Source organism: Neofelis nebulosa, chromosome 6 (assembly GCF_028018385.1).
Source record: "Neofelis nebulosa isolate mNeoNeb1 chromosome 6, mNeoNeb1.pri, whole genome shotgun sequence".
NCBI lineage: Eukaryota > Metazoa > Chordata > Mammalia > Carnivora > Felidae > Neofelis > Neofelis nebulosa.
The window spans coordinates 108,068,739-108,086,344 of NC_080787.1; the positions used below are offsets into that span (position 1 = coordinate 108,068,739).

General features: G+C 39.4%; 1 protein-coding gene across 1 annotated transcript in view; it reads right to left on the reverse strand.

Moving 5' to 3' along the window:
* Nucleotides 1-5,861: 5,861 nt before the first annotated feature.
* FRK (fyn related Src family tyrosine kinase) overlaps nucleotides 5,862-17,606 on the reverse strand; it is a 108,632-nt gene continuing 96,887 nt past the window's right edge. Inside the window, exons 6-8 of the mRNA XM_058735025.1 lie at nucleotides 10,798-10,979; nucleotides 9,529-9,694; nucleotides 5,862-9,140 (exon numbers count right to left, since the gene is read on the reverse strand). Of these exons, the coding sequence (XP_058591008.1) occupies nucleotides 8,929-9,140; nucleotides 9,529-9,694; nucleotides 10,798-10,979 (560 nt within the window). The 3' untranslated portion in view covers nucleotides 5,862-8,928. The remainder of the gene's footprint in view (nucleotides 9,141-9,528; nucleotides 9,695-10,797; nucleotides 10,980-17,606) is intronic.

Sequence of the window (17,606 nt, forward strand, 5' to 3'; positions counted from 1 at the left end):
ACTACAGTCTCACTTTTGATACCACTTCTCCAGTGAAACTACACTTTCTAAGGACAACTGTGTTTCTAAAACCTAATGGAGGGGCGCCTGGGTGGCGCAGTCGGTTAAGCGTCCGACTTCAGCCAGGTCACGATCTCGCGGTCCGTGAGTTCGAGCCCCGCGTCAGGCTCTGGGCTGATGCCTCGGAGCCTGGAGCCTGTTTCCGATTCTGTGTCTCCCTCTCTCTCTGCCCCTCCCCCGTTCATGCTCTGTCTCTCTCTGTCCCAAAAATAAATAAAAAACGTTGAAAAAAAAAAAAAATTTAAAAAAATAAATAAATAAATAAAATAAAACCTAATGGAAACTTTCACTTTCCCTCTTCTCCGAGCTCTCATAAACATTCAGTAGATTGGCACTCCTTAATTCTTGACTTTCTGTGATAAAACACTCCTGATTTCCCATCCACTTCTCTGGTTCCTTTTTCTTTGCCCAAAAATTTTTTTTATGTTTATTTATTTATTTTTAGAGAGGGGAGGCACAGAGAGAGAGAGGGAGAGAGAGAATCCCAAGCAGGCCTTGTGCTGTCAGTGCAGAGCCCCACACAGCACTCGATACCACGAATCTCGAGATCATGACCTGAGCAGAAATCAAGAGTCGGTCGCCCAACCGCCTGAGCCACCCAGGTGCCCTCCACCCAAATTCAAATGCCCCATCTCCTCTGAACTAGTCCTCTTTTTCTCTCATGCTCTGCTCTCTTCCTGAGTGGGTCCCTACCTTTGCATGGATTCCTTGTAACAAGTCGTCTTCAACTTACGTTTGGCTTCATACGTCACTTCTGAGCTCCAGGTACAAATATTCAACTCTTCAATTAATATCTCAAGTTGGGTGTTTCATGACAACTCATCAGCTCACCAGCTTCTATGATCATTGTTCCCCTAAACTGCTTCTTTTCCACTGTTCCATATATAATTGCTCCTAGAGGACACATGAGGTCATCCTTGAGACCCAGTTATTCTTCACCCGCATAACCAGTTATAAGGAACTGTTGGTTCAACCTCCAAATGTCTCCCATGTGTTCAGTTTTCTAGATCTCCTGCCATCCGCTCATCTGACTCACTATCGTCTCTCTCCTGTACAATCGGACCTCCTAAATTGTCCCTTCATATCCATTCTCCATATGCTGGTGAAAAGAATATTTTAAAAATCAGAATTAGGTCATGCTGTCAATTTAAAAGTTTCAACGTCTGCCCATTAGGATTAATAATAATATTATTAACTTGGACTACACAGCCCCCATTATTGGAACTGAACTTTCCAGGCCAGCCGTAAATTGCATCTTTCCCCCTCATTCCACATACTCCAGGCAAACTTGATTTGTTTTAGTTCTTCAGTTGTCCTGTGCTCTTTGTCTTTGCTGTGCCTACCTTTCCCCTGGAGCTAGCAAACACCTTCTTGTCTTTGAGAGCACAGTAAAACATCATGTTCTGCATTCCCCTCCCCCCCCCAGACCTAGTGATGGGGATCTGTTTTATTCACTGCCACAGCACCCCACATTTCTCCTTAATGATACTCAGCACAACCACAGTTAAGTAATTACTTGTGTAATTTTTGTTGAATTTCCATGTGTGGCAGGATACTACTTTAAGATATTAATTGATGTTTTCCCCAGGTATTTTCTTTTATTTATATACTTTTTTAATGTTTATTTATTTTTGAGAGAGAGACAGACAGAGTATGAGGGAAGAAGGGGCAGAGAGAGAGGAAGACACAAAATCTGAAGCAGTCTACAGGCTCTGAGCTGTCAGCAGAGCCCGAGGCGGGGCCTGAACCCGCAAACCACGAGATCATGACCTGAGCCAAAGTCGGACGCTCAACCGACTGAGCCACCCAGGCGCCCCTTTCTATTATATTTTGGTCCTCCCATATCAGGCAACTAGACCATGAGGCACTTATTATCTAAGAAAAAGATTATTACAGTGGAAAACAAGGTCAAATTCTTTTCTTTTAAAATCCAAGGCTTTTGAAAGCAATCGGCCTTCTGGTCCACCCCATCCAACTCTACTACCTTAAAAGACAAAAGATTCCAAGGACAGGGGAAAAATGGAGCCAAAGGGATGTAAGATATACGTGAGGTTTGTAGGACCCTATTCTGATATGTGAGGAGGGGGAATCCGGGAGAAGTATTCCCAAGTAGAGCCCAGAAAGGAGGAAAGCGGAGTACTTCCTGACACATGTCTTGGCTCAAGAGAGAACAGCTCCCGGAGGTGGAAGCAAATGGAAAGATGGGTCAAATGCTTCTTTTGGACCCAGGAAGAACATGAAAATAGATGAGAAAGAGCTAAGACCAAGACATCACTTCAGATGAAAGACATTACAGGGGATGGCCACGTAGACAAGAGATAACCTGATACCAGCACTAGACAATTCCAACTCCTCCAAAACCTTAACATATCATAAGCACCCAGTACTTAGGAAAAACTCCTAGAAATAGCAGGATGGGCACATGGATGGCTCAGTTGGTTAAGCATCTGACTCTTGATTTTGGCTAGGTCATGATCTCACAGTTTGTGGGATCGAGCCCCTCCTCGGGCTCTGCACTGACAGTGCAGAGCCTGCTTGGGATTCTCTCTTTCCCTCTTTATCTGCCCCTTCCCTACTTGCACTCTCTCTCTCTCCCCCACCCCCTAAAATAAATAAACTGAAAGAAAGAAAGAAAGAAAGAAAGAAAGAAAGAAAGAAAGAAAGGACTAAGAAGTTATTTTCCTTGGGACGCCAGGGTGGCCCAGTCAGTTGAGCATCCGACTGCAGCTAAGGTCATGATCTCGTGGTCTGTAAGTTTGAGTCCCACATCGGGCTCTGTGCTGACAGCTCAGAGCCTGGAGCCTGCTTTAGATTCTGTGTCTCCCTCTCTCTCTGCTCCTCCCCCACTCATGCTCACTCTCTTTCTCTCTGTGTCAAAAATAAATAAAACAGTAAAATTTTTTTTTTAAGTTATTTTCCTGGTAGAATACCTGGTAGAATGGAGGTTTTCAGTAGACAATGTGCCATTCAGAAATTGGCTGTCTCAATATCTAGAAAGAGAAATTGGAAATAAGAATTGCTTAAACAGCATAATGTTGGCTTATTTTTCTCTCCTATAGTAGAATTTCTGAGGTCAGCCATCCAAGGCAGGTATGGCAGCTGCACTCTTATCAAGAACCCAGACCCTACTCAGACCCAACTATAAGGTTTCTTCATGATCTAAGATGGTTACTGAATTTTAGGCCTAAAGTGGTCAAAAGAGGGAAAGACAAGAAAGAGCTCATGGCAGTTGTCTCTCCACTTCTTATGGACTCTTCCTAGAAGTCCTTCTTGAGCAATCTTCTCTTACAGCTCTTGGTAACCCTTAGCTACAGAAAAGTCTAAGAAATGTAATCTTTTAGCTGGCCTCCAAGAAAACAGGTTCTTCTATTAAGGAGCAGTGAGAGAATGGATATGGGATAGGAGCTTTCAGACAATAAGTTTATTCTCAGGGAGAAAATAGGAAGGTAAATTGTGCACATAGATTTGTGAGCTGAGAGTCACATACTCCAATCTGTCTCCCCTGATAGATTGTAACCTTAGAGAAAGCAGGGTCTATTTCTCTCTTGTTCACAGTTTTATTCAGTTATGTGGCCCAATGTCTGTTACTCATTGGCAATCTACATTTGCTTATTGAATGAATAAAATAATTAAGGGAATGGGTAAATAAGAATACATGGCCTTTTACCACTCAGTACCATGTAAAATTTGCTTGATGTTCTTTTGTGGTATGACAGTGATTAGTGCTGCTTACTGAGTATTTCTGGTGTTCTGTCTCTGGATACATGGTAGGATGACACATCCAATATGCCCTGTGTCTCGGTGAAGCCATGTGATTATGGTCAATGAGTTAGTTGTGAACAGAAGTGACAAGTGTATCTTCTGGGTACAAGGATTCGATTGCCAACATGAGACCCACCAGGGCTCTCGTTTCCACTGCCAGTACAGCTGACAGCATCAGAGCTGGGGGCCTCTCCGTCAGCCTGAGTCTCTGACAAAGGTCACATGAAGCAGCTGACCTGCAGTGAGTATGTGGCATAAGCAAGGTCTATTTCCTAGATTCATAGACTTACTTTCCCCATCATATAAACATAAGCTCTTTTAATGCAGCCGACTGAGGAAACATTTTAAATACTATAAAACACATTAAATTTATGTCATGGGTCCACAACCAGCTTGACCTCTGAAACAGTGAAGTCAATTTTTAAAAGTCAAGTTAAAAATAATCAGTTACAGGGGTGCATGGGTGGTTCAGTCGGTAAGCTTCCCACTCTCCATTTTGGCTCAGGTCTTGATCTCACAGTTGGTGAGTTCAAGCCCCACGTGAGGCTCTGCACTGACAGCCTAGAGCCTGCTTGGGATTCTCTCTCACCCTCTCTCTCTGTCCTTTCCCGCTCACACTCTCTCTCTCTCTCAAAAGAAATAAAATAAACATTTTAAAAAAAATAATAGTCATTTCCAGTGTAAATAAAGATAGAACACTTAGATTAAAATATATTTTCAAGAAAAGCCTTTGCCTTAATATTTTAAAGAACACAGAAATAGAAATTTAAAAAAAAGTAGTTGCATTTGAATCAAGATAAGTAACGGCATTGTAACAAGTGGCACAATTAAAAGAAGGGTTTTTTTTTAATTTTTCTTTTCTTTTTAAATAGGTTCCATGCCCAATGTGGGGCTTGAACTCATGACCCTGAGGTCAAGAGTTGCATGCTCTACTGACTCAACCAGTCAGGCACTGCTAAAAGAAGTCTTTTTTATCCTTCTTGTTGCATACATAAATGAATCATGTATAAATACACTCACATGTAATTGTGCAATATAAGTATTATTAAAGGGTATAATATAGAAATACTCATTTCTTTAGAGACAAATACCTCACAGTGGCACCTTCAAAGTATAGAATCGGGCTAATCGGCTTTGTTTCCCACTTTCTGAATCTATTATTAAATGCAGATTTTGAAAAACAATTAAAAGCCATAATATCCTTTGCTCTGAAATTGTGTGGACCATAAAAGTTAAATGCGATTTGGTTAATATCAAACAACTTTACCTTTTACATATAGTACAACATAAGCTCTGTTCTAAAATCTCAGAGAATTATTACAAGACAACGTTTAGCTTCTTCCAAGCCAAGCAATTTTAGTTGCTTTTAACCATTTTTCCCTAACATATGATTTCAGGGCTATTATGTTATATGACTTGAATCCCCTGCACAGAAATATACATAACTAGATCCTTAACGTATGTTTGAGATTTGTTACCCTTTTCTGGAGGAGCCAATTATTTTCCATGAGGATGAAAAAGATGTTACATTGAAGCCTGTTACTTCAGATGACTAACAGATAAACTACCCAGGCAAGAAGAGAAAATGGAAATAATTGGGTGTTTCTTTCCTTATAACTTAATCTTATAACTCCTGTGTAGACAGTACCATCTGAGTGCAGACTGAAGTTAAACTTGTAACAGGCTCTGATATTCAGAATTTGTGTGCTATTTCTATTCTTCAATTTATGACTAAATATAATAAATAATTTAGGAGATTTACCACCACTTCCTTAATATAAAAAAGGAAGAATCTTAAGGAGTTTAATGGGGCAGTGTAGGCAGTAAAAAGATGACACTATGAAAATTAAAATATTGCTGGAGCCACGGATTTAAAAGATTTATAAGTATTCTCTCTTCACCAAGCTTCCCACCAGCTTTTTTTTTTTTTTAATCCTACAACACTACAATTTTGGATCATGTTGGAGACTATAGACCGGAACTTCTCCATAATGATGCCAAGGAAATACAAAAACATCTCCAGATGAGCCCACAGCCAATTCCAATATCCAGGTATAAACCTCACTTATTATTTTTTTTAAGAGTGGACTTTTCCAATGGGAGAACACAATAACACAATTTGAGTAAGTACCTACATTATCACCATTCCAGTTCACATAATGTGTCTTTGCAAAGAGTCCCAAAAAGTCACCACAAACACACTATAAGACAGGCTTTTGGTCCAGAAACCATATGCTCAACCAGACTATGAGAAACCTTATTGCAGATAGGGCATATGCTTGACAAAGCCATGGATCACCATCTGGGCCCTGCTTCCTCAAGGAAGCTCTAGCTGTGTGACATTATGGCATCCTTCCAAGGGCAAGGGTTCCCTCTGGGCCATCAGAGAATCAAAAGAGTGTAGGCCCCTTGTGGTTGAGTTGACCCATGTAGTCCCATGCAGACATGTGTTGTGAGTACATGTTGTGAGTTGGCCTAGCCTGATAACTTCCCCACACTTGTTCTTCAGTGTCCTTTAAGACTCCCCCACAGCCCAGTTTGTAGATTGCTGGTCACTTTGATTTTACTTTTTTTTGATGATACAATATTCAGGTTCCACAACTATTAGGAATCCATTCTGTGCCTCTTTTGACCTAAGGTAATGTAAACCTATTTCCTTTCTAACCTTCTTAAAAGACGTTTAATGGAATTTTGAATTTTTCCTATTGCAAAAATTCTTAGGCTTTTGTCAAAGGAGATTTGAAATACCACATGAAATGATGTACTCACATCCCTCACCACCACCTCCAAATAACTGAATTACATAAATAAAACATTACATAGAAAGTGCTTTGCTACAATTTATGGGAGGTAAATTTAACAAGAACTGGCTCATTGTAGGAAAATTCAACTTATCTTTTCCTGATCTTTTTATTCTATACAGGAAAAGAAATTTATGTCAGCTTAAAAAAAATCTATTACTGCTTCTCATAACTGAATCCATTATTTTTCTCTATGATCCATCAGGCAAAAACAAGAATAATAGATTGCTTTGACAGAACCTTGAACATAAATGTCTCTAAGAATCAAATGTAGTAAGTAAAATGGGTTTCAGGTGTTATTAAAACAAGAGAGGATAACCTTCTTTATATGTTTCAAAATCAGATCTAACTTAGAAATTTATATAAGACAAATTATATAGTAGTTGAATTTTCACAATTAGACTCTGACTTTAAATAAAGTTGTCTTATACATAGTCAATTGATTTAAATAATTAGTGCTGACCTTAGCTTACAACTATTTTCTATTTATAAAAAAGTCAAAAGTCTCTATTATTGTTAGCTCTAAATGACCCATTTTAGTCAGAGAAGTTTGAATGTCTGTATATACACCTACTTAAATCTCAGGGGATTTTCTCCTTAATGGATACCTACCCAGCATCTAATTTTATTCAGATAAGTCAACCTCCCAACTTGTCTCCAGAAAAAATGGTCACATTCCCAGCTTGAGTGGCACAACTTCTGCCAAGCCAATCAGCACATAACATTTACGTTAAGTCTATCATTCATCCAGGGAAGGGCATATGACCCCGATTTGCCTGAACATAAAAAGAATGGTTTTTATGCACGCTAAAAATGCATAGAGAGATATTTCCCATTTTCTGGATGAGGAGAAAAGAGCAGGGAGCCCCAGCTGCTACCAAGCCATCTGTGACTATGAGAATGAGGACAACGCTGGTGACACAGGAGAGGATGGGAATAACATGAGTCCTGTCAACATCGCTAAAGTGCTAGCGGTCAGGTACCTAGAGCCCTCTCTACCTCCAGTCTTCCAGTCGGAGCTCACACATAGTGCTTCATCCACTTTGAATGTGGGTTTCTGTGATGGTTTAAATATGCTCCTCTTCTGCTTTAAAGATGAGAAAATATACTCAAAATCTTCTGTTTCCTCATGGCTTGTTTCATTCATATTACTTTATGGCAGAAGATCTTTGTATATCTCCTTGATTTTGAAACTACCTTTGAGAACCCTCCCTCATCATCTAATGAAGCACAAAATTTGATACACCCATTGCTTAAGAAGACAGTAACATTCTTACAAAGGTTAATGCCATTTAAGATGAGTAAAAACCCTTTTGTCTTACCAGACAAAAATACAGTTTCATAACCAAGGTCAGACATTATTTCTAGCCTCTAGATCTAAAACCAAGCTTGACCTATATTGTAGTCAATTTAAAACTCCAGCCTATATGTCATAGGCCCATTTTTAAAAAATTATTCAGAAACCCAAGCTATAGCAATCCTACTACTCTCTTCTCATTTTCCTAAACTATTTTATACTCATTTCTCGATTTCGCGGGCTATTAGATGTTTCTCACCTATTTCCAGAGATAATAACTCATCTGCCTTGCAATCTGATTCTTAACATTAGGAGATTAAAACTAACGTAGATGATTCTCAGATGACACATACTGAGGTAAAGAAAAATCCCATGATTTCCTTCTACAAAATGTGAGAAATTTTAATTCTTTTTCTCAACAGCTGCTTCATTATTTTATGCATAGGAAAAAAAAATATGTGCAACTACTCCAAGTACAATCAAGTCATCTAACATGGCTTTACCATCATTGTAGTTACAGGATATTTTAAAAGAGAAAAAAAAAAATCTCAAAGCACAGGTCCTGCTGTGCAGCAAAGCAATCAGATTCCTTCATAATAACATCCTGATGGGATTCAGCAAACCGAGGAATAATGAATAACCACTTTAATCAGTAAACAGGAAAATGCTACAACAGTCACTGAGTAAAAATTGACTATCATCTGTTGATCCTCTTGATAGGTGATTCAAACAATAAATACAAATGTAAGTATTTTTAAAAAAGAAAAATAACTGGATTTAGTGTGCTTGATTTTGCCAGACAGTGATAAAATATCATCATAGACTGTCCAGCAGTGTGGGCCAGTCGATAAAATGAACATATAATCTTTTTCATAATACATGGCCAAGTTGACCCTATCACTTGAATGTGTCAAGGTAAGCTCTTTTCACAGTTGATTAATAAGCTTTATTTCTGGACTGATTATTGAACTTTTTTGCTACTTCATTATTTAATGTTCCTTTCCGTGTTCATCTTACGAAGTTATTTGCCTCTGAATATGAAAATTCTGTTTCATAATAGTCTTCAAGTTTCCAGTGCAGTGTCTCAAAGGTTGGCCGTTCTTTAGGCTCTGCATTCCAGCATTCCAACATGATGTTGTAGAATTCTTGTGGACAGTTAGGTGGTTGAGGGAGTCTGTAGTTTTGACCCAACAACTGGATTACCTGAGCACCTGTCATGCCTAAATAATACAGAATGGGACCAACAAAAGACAAGTTAAAGATCAGGGTCTTAAATTCAGAGATAATTATACTCCAGATTACAAAGCAAACTGACTTCCTTGGTGAGACTATGAGGTCTACCATCCCCTTCCCAGACTGCAGAGATTAAACTAAATCTTGCAGCAAATAATGTCTATAAGACTGCAATTTAAGAGCAAAGGATACAGAGGCAATAAACCACCTCATTAATGCAAATCATCATCATCAAATTTTATCTATTATGCTCCCACAGGCACACGGTGTGGTCAGCCTCATAACTCTGCCCGCTAAGCCTGGCCAAAGCAGTTAAAGTCACACCTAAGTAAGTGACCTGCAGCAGAAAGGCCCATTTCAGGATTAATTACTCACCACTATAAGGTATTTTGCCATAAGTAATGATTTCATAAAGAAGGATTCCAAATGACCACACATCGGACTTAATGCTGAATTTATTAGCACGAATGGCTTCAGGTGCAGTCCACTTCACTGGCAGCTTTACTTCGTGTTTGGATTCATAGATGTCTTCATTATCTACCTGTTAATGCATTAAGGAATCAAGCCACATTCCAGTGATATATATATATATATTTTTTTTTTTTTCTACCCTCATTGATCTGTAACCTGCTTCACATTAAAATTTAGCGGGAAAAGATTCAAAATGAGCTTAGGTCAATTGATGATTACAGTAGCAAATTCCAAATCTGGCTTATAAGACTGAGGAATCTATGAGAAGTTATTGATGCAATTTCATATAAGGGCCTACTATGTGCTAAAAATAGCATTGGCAGGAGCACTCTACTACACTTGAGAGAATTCATGTGTGATGGTATTTAGCAACTGGTCTTCAGCAAATAAAAAAAGAACAACAAAAAAATAATGAAAGCAAAGCCTGTCTGTTTTCAAACTTACTGCTGGTATTGAAGAGCCAAGTTTAATAATTACCACATTACCACTTTCTAATACTGAAAAGTAGGATCCAGATGATTTAAATTAATATATCAACTCACTGGGGTTCTAATTAATTTATCAAGAAAAGAGATGATGAATTCATGAAGATCAAAAAAGAATCACTTATATGTTGTGTTTCATGTTCCACATCCATATTTTTAGGGCACAATGTAGAAATTGAAAATGAGGAGAAAAACACCTAATACTATATCTCTTATATAAGTTTCTTTTGGCCTGATGTCATGAAATGAGGGGAGGGGCGGAATTAAAAAGCCAATGATTACTGAAGAATTCTGGCAGCATGAAATTTTAGTTGGCATAAAGTAAGCAAAGGGGGATGGGGTAACTATAGAAAATGTGATGCCTTTTGTAAGGAAAACAGAGAAAGACAACCAGAGGCTTACTGGTACTGAAAAATGGATCATTAATTCAGCCACAAACTTAATCACTTACTTTCCCATCTGGGTGGGCATCATTTTCTCTGTTTTTTTCTCCTTGGTGAAGAAATAGAAACAGCAGGTAGTTTATCTGTAAGGCTTTAGGCTACCACACAACTGTGGACAAAGATTGTGGACCACACAACTTGCACAACGATTATTTTGAAGAATAACAGCAAATCTATTAGACTACTAGTATGTTGTTAGTCTTTTAACCCATGACAAAACCTAAATAGAACAAAACAAAATTCACCTTAAAAACCCTTGCAAGTCCAAAATCTGCAACTTTGTAGATATTATGTTCACCAACAAGGACATTTCTGGCAGCCAGATCTCTATGGATGTAGTTCTGGGACTCCAAATAAGCCATTCCAGAGGCAACCTGTGCTGCCATGTCTACCTGCTGGGTCAGGTGGATTTTTGTTCCAGCATCATCTGAGCAATAAGAGAAAGTCAAAGGTTTACTTTGGAGAACATTTGAATTATTAAAGTGAATTCTGAGAATGACGATGAATGAGCTACCAGTGGGCTTAAGTGCCATAGCACCGATCTGTTGAGCAAGAAACATAACACAAACTATTCATTTCCTGTGAAGGGCAACAATTTTCAAAGTCCAAACACATTCCAAGGCTGTGGCCCTCCCTCCCCTAAAGGAACACTACACTGAGAAAGAAACAGCAGTATCACATGATTCAAACACAGCTATAAATACCTGAAAGAGTCCAGGTATTGTCATTTTCCATAGCACGCACCACTGACTCATCTCTTCATGGAAATTATTTACTTGGTTGCCTCTAAATTTCCTTCAAACATTGCACAGTTTGTTTTAGTCCTTGACGCTATAAAATAATACTAATTTGCATGGCTGAGCCAATGAAAATTTCTCATTCTTCCATCATATTGTTCTTAGAAATCAGTTCAGTAACAAAAATGAAGACTCTATCAGTAGTTATAAAATGTGTGTGTTACATTTGTACTTCATTAAGCTTGATGCACTTTTTTCGTTTCCCTTTTTAAGCCTGTTAATCCTAGAGATGGTTTGCTCATCTCTCCAGGCATGGACACGCCTTTGTTAGACACAGTTTCTCCCACTACTCATAATCAGAAAATTATGCAGGAGAGTCAGTTTGGCCATTAGTAGAGAGGTTAGTTTTACTAGGTGGGGACTTTGTGCAATGCGGTCAGCCATCCTGGATACTGTTTAGCTGCTCTACTGGTTAGTAGATGTCTTCAGATTTCTGGAGAATTAAAAGGTCTCATATAAATCCAAACTATCATCATCCCTGACCGAATAAGCCAAATATTACCAAAAGTGTGTTGGATTCATGGTCAAGAGTCTTAGGCACAACTTCTGACTTGAGAGGCAACTATAGCTCAGGTGTTGGAAAACTGGCTTGAAGTTAGAGTACCAGAATCTGGATCAGGGCTTTCACAGGGCTCACATTTCTTCCTAACCTTAGGCAAGCCGCTTAACACTCCTGTGCCTCAGTGTTTCCATCTATGTTGTGGTAATTGTAATTACCTTGTGGTATTGGTTGTTAAAATGAGTTAATACATGTAAGGCACTTAAAGCAGAGCCTGGCACCTAGAAAGAACCAGGTAAACCCTACCTGTTTTTATTCTCATTGCTGCTGCCTAACTGGAATTAAACAGTTTAAGCTTTGTCACGGTAGAGATACATATGGATTACTCAAACGGAAATGTCTAAATGAAGACATGCACAAGGGTCTGGAGCTCAGGAGAGAGCACGCAGCTAAAGATGTCAACTTAACAATCACAGTTGATGAGTAGGAGTTAAACATTAAAAGTGGGCGAGACTGCTGGGAAGTGACAGAATCATGAGAAACATCAACATTTAGGGTGGGCAGAGGAAGATAAATCTGCACGAAAACTGAGAGGAATCAGTTAAAAGAATGAAAGAAGAACCAGAAGAGAACACCCTAACAGTCAAAGGTTTTGAGAAGGTCACCACCGTTGCCAAATTCCACAAGTAAGTCCAGCAAGGTAAGAACTGAATGCCTTAGTGACAGGATGAACAACTTCACTGGAGATGGGGGACAAGGGGTTGAGGGCAGAACGGAAGCTGAGGACATGGAGACAGCAGGAGGAGATGTCAATTTCCAAACCCTAGTCAAGAAAGGAAGACAACAAAAGAGTTGGCAGTTGGCAGAGGAAAGTGTGAATCATGGGAAAGTGATTATCAAGAAATTCATGACTGTGAACGGCTGTCAATGATATGGGACTTAGGGAGTTTCTGGAGTGCTAGCCATGTTCTCACTCTTGATTTGTGCAGTGGCTATACCATTATTTACTTGCTCACTCTTAAGTAATGATAAATTATGCCCTATGATGTGTGCTCTTTCCATAATGTATGCTATCTTTTCAATAAAAAATGAAATAAACAGAGTTGAGATTTTTTTTAACGGTGAAGACCTAAGCACAGTGTGTGTATGCGTATGTGTCGGTAAATACATGTTTTTTTTTAATGCAAGAGCATATTTTTTATTTATTTTTATTTTATTTTATTTTTTAGAGAGAGAGAGAGAGAGCACGCGCAAATGAGAGAGAGGGGCAGAGGAAGACAGAGAGAGAATCTTAAGCAGGCTCCACACTCAGCATGGAGCCCAACGTGGGGCTCAATTCCACAACCATGAGATCACGACCTGGGCTGAAATCAAGAGTCAGATGCTTAAATAAATAAGCCACCCAGGCACCCCTGCAAGCAGTATATTTAAATAGGATATGCGGTGAAACTAACTTCTCACTGATCCATTTGTCCTCTTCTTCCTGGGCAAACACAGAGGACTATATTCCCCATCTTCCCTAGCAGTTAAATTGGATCATGCCACTAGTTCCGTGCACTGCAATGCGTGCAAGAGAGGATGTCCGTCACTTACAGGCCTAATCCTTAAAATCTCCCGCAGTTTTGTAGCTAGAAGCAATACATTTTGAAATGGCAGAGCCACATGATGAAAGGAGTCTAAATCCCTACGTCACCATCTAAGGAGTGCCACTCAGAAGAGCAGTGTGATGCATATCAAAAATGCATATTTTTACGGCAATGTGCAGAATGAACCTGGACCACTTTCTTACACCACACACACAAATAAACTCAAAATGGATGAAAGACCTAACCATAAGACAGGAAGCCATCAAAACCCTACAGGAGGCAGGCGCCTGGGTGGCTCCATCAGTTTAGTGTCCGACTTTAGTTCAGGTCATGATCTCATGGTTCATGGGCTCAGGCCCTGTGTCAGGTTCTGTGCTGACAGCTCAGAGCCTGGAGCCTGCTTCAGATTCTGTGTCTCCCTCTCTCTCTGCCCCTCCCCCCATGTATGCTCTGTCACTTTCTGTCTCTCTCAAAAAAAGAAAAATTTTTTTTTTAATTTTTTAAATCCTAGAGGACAAAACAGGCAACAACTTCCTTCATCTCGGCCACAGCAACTTCTTACTTGACGTGTCTCCAGAGGCAAGGGAAACAAAAGCAAAAATGAACCATTGGGACCTCATCAAGATAAAAAAAATTCTACACAGCAAAGGAAACAATCAGCAAAACTAAAAGGCAACAACGGAATGGGAGAAGATATTTGCAAATGACATATCAGATTAAGGGCTAGTATCCGAAATCTATAAAGAACTTATCAAGCTCAACACCCAAAAAACAAATGGTGCAGTGAAAAAATGGACAAAAGAGATGAATAGACACTTTTCCAAAGAAGACATCCAGATGGCCAACTGACACATGAAAAAATGCTCAACATCACTCATCATCAGGGAAATACAAATCTAAACCACAATGAGATACCATCTCACACCTGTCAGGATGGCTAAAATTAACAACTCAAGAAACAACAGATGCTGGTGAGGATGCAGAGAAAGAGGAACCCTTTTGCACTGCTGGTGAGAATGTAAACTGGTGCAGCCACTCTGGAAAACAGTATGGACGTTCCTCAAAAAATTAAGAATAGAACTACCCTATGACCCAGCAATTGCACTACTAGGCATTTATCCAAGGGATACAGGTGTGCTGTTTCGAAGGGGCACATGCACCCCCATGTTTATAGCAGCACTATCAACAATAGCCAAATTACAGGGAGAGCCCAAATGTCCATTGACTGATGAATGGATAAAGAAGATGTGGCAGGGGCGCCTGGGTGACGCATTCAGTTAAGCGTCCCACTTCAGCCAGGTCACGATCTCGCGGTCCGTGAGTTCGAGCCCCGCGTCAGGCTATGGGCTGACGGCTCGGAGCCTGGAGCCTGTTTCCGATTCTGTGTCTCCCTCTCTCTCTGCCCCTCCCCCGTTCATGCTCTGTCTCTCTCTGTCCCAAAAATAAATAAAAAACGTTGAAGAAAAAAAAAAAAAAGAAGATGTGGCATATATGCAATGAAATATTAGTTGGTGATCAAAAAGAATGAAATCTTGCCATTTGCAATGACATGGATGGAACTAGAGGGTATTACGCTAAGCAAGTCAGAGCAAGACAAATATAGGATTTCACTCATGTGGAATTTAAGAAACAAAACAGATGAACACAGGGGAAAGGAAGCAAAAACAAGATACAAACAGAGAGGGAGACAAACCATAAGAGAACAAACAGGGTTGCTGGCGGGGTGTTGGGTAGGAGGATGGGCTAAATGGGTAATGGGCATTAAAGATGCCACTTGTTGGGATGAACGCTGGGTGTTATATGTAAATAATGGATCCCTGAATTCTATTCCTGAAACCATTATTATACTATATGTTTACCAACTTGGATTTAAATTTTTTTAAATGCATATCTTTGTCACATCACTAAATTTTTTGAATTGTATGTTATAGCAGCTAACATTGATTCTTCAGTGTAAAATGAGATGTAAGCAAAACAACAAAACATAACTTAGTGTGCAGCATAATGGCAAAGCATTGCTGCCATGACAGCCAAAATAGCTATGCCTTTTGATATCAAATTAACTCGATACGAAAAGAAATGTGAAAAAGCCAAGATAAACTGGTGACTAGTCCTAGGCCAAGTGGTAGACAGTTTCTAAAATGGCCCCTAATATTCTCTGCCTCCTGGTATTTGGGCTTCTGTGACATTCCCTTCCGTTTAATGTGGTCTGGACTACTGAGTCACTTTTAACCAATAAAATATGACCAAAATGATGGGGTATCGCTTCCAAGATAAGTTATAAAAGACTATGGCTTCATCTTGCAAGAACTCTCCTCTCTCTTGCTCTCTCACTTGCTCAGTCTGATGAAGCCAACTGTCATGGCGAAAGTTGCCCTATGGAGAGGTCCATGTACCAAGGAACATAGGGTAGCTTCCTGCCAACAACCAGCAAGGAACTGACTTCCTCAATCCAACAGCCCTGGAGAAGCCAACTCCTGCCAACAATCACCTGAGTGAGCCTGGAAATAGATCAACTTCCCCTAGAGCCTTCAGATAACTGAAGCACCTGCCAAGACCTTGACTGCAGCCTTGTAAGAAACCCCGAGGTAGAAGACCCAGCTCAGCTGCACCTGGATTCCTGACCACAGAAAATGTAAGATAATAAATGCTTGCTGACTTAAGCCACTGAGTTTTGGGTAATTTTTTGTGCACGATAGATAACGAATACAGGTTCATGTTAAGAAAATAATGTCAGTGCTATGCACACGGTTAAAAGCATGGACTACGGAGCCAGATTTCCTGGGTTTGAATTCTGGTTCAACCACCTTGGATAAGTTATAAACTTGTCCATCCTTCAGTTTCTTCCACTATCAAATAGAAATGATAATAATAATAATACTCATTTCATCAGGTCGTTAGAGGAAAGAACTAAGTTAATATTTGTACAACATTTACAAAAATGCCTGGCATATAGTAAGTACTATACAGTGTGGGTTTTTTTTAGAAAAATAAATTGTAAATATATGCACCTCTCCTACCACTGTCTCATTTGGTTTTTTAGTACATCACCTCATTTTATACTCACAGCTACATGAAGTAAGTGTTATTACTATTTGCCCCCTTTCATAGGAGTTTCTGCTACTTAGAAGAACAGGTAATAAGTTGTAGAGTGGCGATTCAAGTTCAGGCATGTTTGAGGTTGAAATCTCATGCTCTTAAAAACTATTCTATACTCCTCCCTAAAACCTACGTTACACATGATTCCTGAGGACCTGAATGTTGGGGCTACAGTTGTAGCCAGCTGAAGGGTATCTTAGTAAAAACGCTCCTGTCTACCTCAGTCCACTTTAGTGAACAGTCCATGAGAATGATGAACAACATGCTGGAGCTTGATTTATTTTAAACAGTATGTATATATGCAAAAAAAAATGCAGGTATTTATTCTCTTTAAATTTCAGCAGGAAATACTGGACATCAATTACCCTCAATGCTAAAGTTTTTTGGTAAGCCTCTTCTATTTTGGAGAAATTTATTACAAAAAAAATATTCAGCCAAGCTTAGGGTCTACAAAGATGGTTCCATAGAAAACTATGTATGTCATTTCAGCTATCAAATTCAACATCTAATTCTATTACAGTGGATATAAAGTTTTCACTGACCAGCACAATAGTGAAGGAAATCGAGTACTAACATATTTTCTACCCTGAAAGAGTAGAATGGCCTAGGAACTGCCCAGGGGAACCTCAGAACACACTTCTAATGCAACAGTCAGCTGTCAAAACTGATATAAAGGTTCACAATTCTGTGACAATTTACATCCGCAACAAGAAAATATTTCCAACTATGTTCCATCACTTGAGTCTTTCAGCTTATAATATGTATCATGATGGGCTGTTTAAACGTGGCAGATTCATTTTAAGATCACTTTGTTGAATTTAAGCCCTCTTGATTGGGAAGGGATTGTCTGTAATGAGCATCTCTTCATTATTTCTCATGGCTACTAAGTATCTTAGCAAATGAAGGCCTTGGTAAACTTGACCCTGATAGCCCAATCCAGAATATGACAGGGTTTGTGCTCACCCCTGAGTAAAACACATTAACAAACCACAAAAATTCTCAGTGCCAGAGGAGTTCATAATTAATAAGTGGATCTTGTCAAGCTGACACCAAGAGTCTCAAGACAAGCTCAA